Here is a 6,151-nt window from a genome sequence, read left to right on the forward strand (position 1 = left end):
CATCTCCATCACCTTGGGGCCTTGTGGTCACTGCCTCAGAGCCCTGCTGTGTTGGGGCTGGGGAGTCTCCTGCTTGGCCAGGGGTGAGGCCTCGACCCTGGGCTGACACCAGGCAGCCTCCCTCGGCCTGGTCCTGGTGCGTGTCTGTGCTAGCTGGCCACACTTCTCTATGGGATGCAGCCTTCCATCTCCAGCGCCTCAGGCCAGCCCTCGTGCTTGTTGGTGTGCTTACTGTTCTTCACGTGCTGCTCAAAGGGGCTGCTGTTCTGCACACCTTATACCCCCACAAACACCCAGTTTTCGTGGAAAGCTGTCTCCTTGGCATTCCTACTGTTCAGCTCACTGAAAAGCTTCCTGGTCTCTTCATTCATCTTGGTGACTGGGTCGTTACAGGACGCCACAAACACCAAGGTGCCTTCATGCAGTGGCTGAATGAACTTCAACAGATCATTCACATCTCCAGCCCACATGTCGGAGGCACCAGTCTCAATGAACTCAAGGCTGACACCATTCACCAGGGCAATGTTCAGCCCAGGGCCCATGTTGTCCTTGACACTGCACACGTTGTCCTTGACACTGCTCATGAGCATCCTGTCCTCAAGGCAGATCTTGGGTTCAAAGACATTGGCAGCCCTGCTAACCATGCGGAAGGCCAGGTGCTCCTCAGGACATGGCTGGGGCAGGCTACACTTATACTTCCTGGCCCATGGTTCTGCAGTCACAGAGCTTTCTGAGTTGTTGAAGAATTGCTGGATGCGAGGAAATCCACTGCCAGGCACACCCAGGAGGATGCCGACTACCATCCAGGTGAGACCCACAGTGACAACTAGGGCCACGATGTGGAGTGGAGTGGGCCTGCCAACCTCATGTCCACTTCTCCTGCTTGGTTGGGACCGCCTCCGGCAGGTGCACTGTTGGAGGCCAGTGTGCTCTGGCTGTGGGGAGATGTGGGCCCCTGTCAGGGAATGTTGGGCTGATGCCCAGCTGAACCCAGTCAGGAGAGGGAGCTGCACAGAACAACCCAGCCAATGGCAGCTGGGGGAGGGACTAATAGGGCTTTAAATAAGGAAATGAATGAGAAATAAAGCATTTCAAAACTGCAAAGAATTATTTGGGTTGGATGGAAAAGTATTATTCATTTTTTAAATTACAATTATTCAGTTTAAAATTTATTAATTACTATAATTAGTACACCACAGAAAAATATTATGGTGATGTTCATAATGTGTTTCCAAATGTTGTAGCATATCAATGTTTTACACTTTTTCCAATGGACACAGTCACCTTCATAGTCACACCACATATATGTTGAGTAAAAAAGTGCAAAAATTCATTGAAAAAATAGAACATAATTGTGAGAAGTATAAATACCAGAGATTCAAAGTACTTCAATGAAATTCATATGTGATATTGAATCATTTATATTGTATAGTTATTCATATATTTGAATGTGTATCATTCATACAGATAAGTTCCTATCTACCTGCAAATCACCTATCAACTATTTTTCATGTTATATTTCTTCCTTAATTTGAGTGTATTTATTTACCTTCTATGGAATTTCTGTGCAGACTACTTTGTGCATTTTCTACATATATTGTAAGTAAGAGTGATTTGAAAATAAGAATTTTAAAGCAATAGGAAGCAGGATGAAGAACTATCACATACTTTACATGCATACACTTCAAATGTCCCCAATGGTCCCTGTGTTCCTATAGTAGCCCTGGCTGTCACAGCAATTATCATAAAGCAGTTTTATGGACTCTCTGGACTTGCTGTGCTCTTCACAGAATTAATCAATCATTTCCTGGGCTAGCTGACTCTTTGGGTGAGATTGCAATTTGCTGAGGAAAATAAATGTGAGGCTCAGACATACTTTTGGACTCTAACGGCCAAGTACTCACTCCTGAGTGTTACTCGTTCTCAACATGGAAGAGAAGTGAATCTTTCCTTGGTTTCTCCCATCTCTGCCTTGGTTTCACTCACCCTGTGTCTGCAGCTAGGGTGGGACTCTCCAGCCAGCACAGTGCCATGTGGGATGTGGGGAGCTCAGTCTCCTCAGCTTTGTGTAAACCTGGTGCCTTTCCAGTGGGAGTAGGACCCCTGGGCGCCCAGAGCTCAATCTGCAGTGTACTCATTTTAATTTCTGGGTATGCCATTTCAAATTTGGCTTCACCTTCACAGCTTTTCCTGTTACCCTGTCAGGACCACAGACCCTGCCAGTTTGCCTAGCCTGTGAGGTCTTTTATTGAGACAATGGTGGAAAACTCCATGACCCATTAGCTTGAGCACCCTGCATTCCTGCAGAGCCAGCACAATGTAAATAATGTTAATATCACCTCTCTGGGAGGATGGGGTGCTGCTGCCCCTGAGCCCACTATCCCAGAGGTGTTTTCTTGGGTACCACCAGGGGCAAATGCAGATCACTTTTCTGGGCCCTGCTGTTGCAGGTACAGCTGCCATGGCCCAGAGGTTTTCTCTTGCAGTGCACCTGTCCCCAGATGCTGCTGCCACAGGTGCCCAGAGGTCTTTTTTTCAGGTGCTGCTGCTGATGTTGATGCCAAAGTTCAGAGGTCTGCTGCCCTAGATGCTGCCTCAGAAGCCTGGCTGCCATCAACACTGCTGTCACCTCTGCTGCTACTGTTGACACTGCTGCTGCCAAAGCTGTTGCTGCTCCCAGGAGATCTCCTCTCTGGGTGCTGCTGTAGCTGCAGCCACAGCTGACTCTGCTGCCATGGCTGCCAATCCCCCTTCCTGCTGCCAATGCCCCTGCCTATAGCTGCTGCTGAACCCCCCACTAGCTGCCACTGACTCCTGCCACTACCACTTCTACCACTGCCCAGAGGTCTGCTGCCAGGGAGACTCAAGGTTTGGTCACATGTGGCCACCTCCATTTTGAGGTGTCAGCCAAAGCCTGGGGTTTGTTTGGGGTTCCAATGTGTTTGCTGCCACTGCCATCTCTGGGCACAACTGCCTGCATGAGGATACTGGAAAGGACTGGGAGGTTCAGTGTCATGGTGTCTATGGCTTGGCTGAAACGGGGTCTCCTCCTGGGAGTGTGGGTTGCCAGCATCTCGGTACTGTCTCTCAGAATTGCTCATTCCTGGTGGTCTCTCTCCAAATTCCAGTGGCATTGAGATCTTGGAATTGCAACGTGGCTGAATGCAGGACATATGAGGCACAGATTGGTGGGATAGTGACAGGGTCTGCTAAGGCCTGCCTGGGACAGGCAATCTTGTGGGAAGTCAGAGACAGGGATAAGAAGCTTTTGGATGCTGGCATAGACAGTTGCTCAACTTTCCACTGACATTTATTTTATTATTACTTTTTCTTCTCTGCCATCTCTATCCACATTTGGAGCACATTTTTTGTGCATCAGTTTGTTGAAGATGGTGATATATGCATGGTCTGTTGCATTTCTGCTGTATATCCTTATATTTTTAATTATTTTCTCATCGTATGTATTCTCCCTCTCATTTGTCTGTTTCCTAGATCCCCTTTCTACATTTTCTCCACCTAAGAGCCAATGTCTGTTGATTCCTCTTTCAATCCTCCTACGGACTTTTGCTTATGGCTTCTCTCTTTCTCCCTCATGAACTCCATGTCTTACACTGTTTTTGTTCTTTCTTTGTCCACTATTTGAGATTGCAAATCCATTTAGCAAATTTACTGTTTTTATTGTGAACAGTCAACTCATCATTGCTGTTTATAGCAAAAGGGCAGTGGACACCTTGCTGGAGCTATTAGATTTGTTTGCACTTGGTGCTGTTGATATTGGTCTCCCTCTTAGAGGCAGGGTAATGACTTCTTCAGTGACCTTATAGGTCTACAGGGTAGAAACTGAATTATCTCCTACAACTAGATGGGAAAACACACAGGCAACATAAAAAAACAAGGAAACAAAAGGCCACAAACAAACCAAGCTGCCCCAATAAGAGAAGCCACTGACAAAACAGAAGAAATGTCCAAGAAGGAGTTTAGAATGCACATAGTTAATCTGATCTGTGTAGTAAAGGATGGTATAAAGAGTAAAACTGAAGAGAAAATACAGAAAGTGAAAGATCATTTGAATAAAGAGTTAGAGATTGTTGAAAACACAAAACAAGCAGGAATCCTTGAAATGAAGGAATGAGTAAATCAAATTATAAATTCAAAGGAAAGAATCACCAACAGGCCAGACCATTTGGAAGAGAGAACCTCAGACCATGAAGACAAAGTATTTAATATTGAAAATAATGTTGACCATGCAGAGAAGATGGTATGAATCCATGAACAGAACATCTAAGAATTATGGGATAACATGAAAATATGAAATTTAAGAATTATTGGGATAGAAGAAGGAAGAGAGACAAACAAAAGGAACGCACAATCTTTTCAATGACATATCAAAAAATTTCCCAAACCTAAAGAATGAAATGAACTCCAGCCGTGGTCCAGGAGATGGAGGGAACAAAGATCACTGGAAGGAGTCAGATAGGAAAGAGGGCAAAAAGACCAAGACTCCAGATCTGCACCTGAGCCAAAGAAACCTGAGGAAAATCCAGCCTCCAAGTTCAGTTCTGCAAGCAAGTATGCTGCGCTCTCTGTGGATGGTGAAGATGAAAATGAGGGAGAAGACTACACTGAATAGACCCCTGCGTCCTGTGCTTTCTCCTAGTCTCTCCACCCTGGAACGTTCAAGAGCAAATCAAACCTCTATCCAGACAAGACAAATAAAACTCACCATCTCCTGGAGACCTTTCTTAACTTTTTTTTAAAAAATGAAATGAAATTATTTTGCATGCTGCTGCAGCCTTTAAAGTATTGAAGTTACCGGAGAATCGCCAATGTAGCCAGAGAGACAGAAACTACAGCTTTTTAATGGAAAAGTTGTGGTGTGTTCTTACGATACCATGCAGTTGCCTGTGTGATTAGTGCCTAGGGGGCCTCCATTTAGAAGAAATGGTAATGACAGTGGTAAAATGTCTGGATCGGTTGGGCAGTAGGGGAGGTATAAGGAAGAGTGAGATTTCTACCTTTTAATTCTTAATCTATTGTGGCATATATGAATTCTCAAACATTATCTGAATAAATTTTCCATCCTTGGATAGGTAGATTTAGTCTCTCAAATTGTTTAGTCTCCAGGAGGCTGCCAGCCCTTCCTCTTACTTTAATTCTGAGTTACTGGGGCCAGCCTAGGGGAAATTCCTTTATTTTTTTACCCCCCAGGGGAGTAGTTGGAATTGAGTCTACAGGCCACTAAAGAAGAGGACTGCTTGGGGACCAAAATAAATGGGGAAATCGTGGTTTGAAAAGAAGCTTTTGGGAGGTGATGGATTAGTTTGCACTGGGTAGTAGGTGTGACCTCCAGTAAACACTTTATTTCCTGGAGCAGGAAGCACTTAAGGGTCACGGGAATTCCCAGTCTTTTGTGTGTCCTGGTTTTGCCCTTTCTAAACTGCTATCCTTTTTTGAAAGTTCAAATGCATCCATATTCTGTTGAAACCTTGAAGCTTTAAAAAATTCACTCTTATCATCTCATGTTCTTCACACTACTTTCACCTCCCAAAAAGTAATCCATTTAATTCATGGATCTGCTCTCTCAGGCATTTTACATCTCAGCCACTGGAAGCTGTGACATGGGGAATCACTGTTTTTCTCAAAACAAATCAGCTCCTTGATGTCTTTTGATTCTTTCCTTCCCTCCATCCATGCCTGCTCCTGCTGCTTTGACCCCTCTTACAGATCAGAGTAGTCTAGAATTGATGGTCTTGGGTGGTGAATAAGGATGGGTAAACAGAGACAGATAAATTGGAAGACTTTCTTATGACTTTGGGGGGGGTTTTACAAGTTTTCTTCTCCACTGAAATCCCACACCAGTGCTTGGATTTATAATGTGGCCTAGACCAATGTGGTTATTTTGCTTTTCGGAGTTTGTTTTTTTATCTTCCTATGAGAGAATAAATGATAATGGAAAGAACTATTTAACAAGGTCCTGGTTTCTCTTGCAACACAGTAGCTTAATTTGTCTGCTTTTCTATGCACCTTTGTAGGAGTCAACTTGGTAGATGGAATTCTTCCCCCTCATGGGCAGTACTGCTATATTGCGGACAAATGACTCCTTGGTCTCTTGTTTGCAAGTCCTTCTGTCTTCAGTCTCAGTCTAAAGCCT

At 44.6% G+C, this 6,151-nt stretch overlaps 1 protein-coding gene across 1 annotated transcript; it reads right to left on the minus strand.

The window, feature by feature from the left end:
• Positions 1–275: 275 nt before the first annotated feature.
• Positions 276–803, minus strand: LOC124973440 (protein FAM3A-like). The gene has a single exon (XM_047537373.1). It carries the CDS (start codon positions 801–803, stop codon positions 276–278), a length of 528 nt encoding a protein of 175 aa, XP_047393329.1.
• Between the last annotated feature and the right edge of the window lie 5,348 nt (positions 804–6,151).

Source organism: Sciurus carolinensis (assembly GCF_902686445.1).
Source record: "Sciurus carolinensis chromosome 19 unlocalized genomic scaffold, mSciCar1.2 SUPER_34, whole genome shotgun sequence".
Lineage (NCBI taxonomy): Eukaryota > Metazoa > Chordata > Mammalia > Rodentia > Sciuridae > Sciurus > Sciurus carolinensis.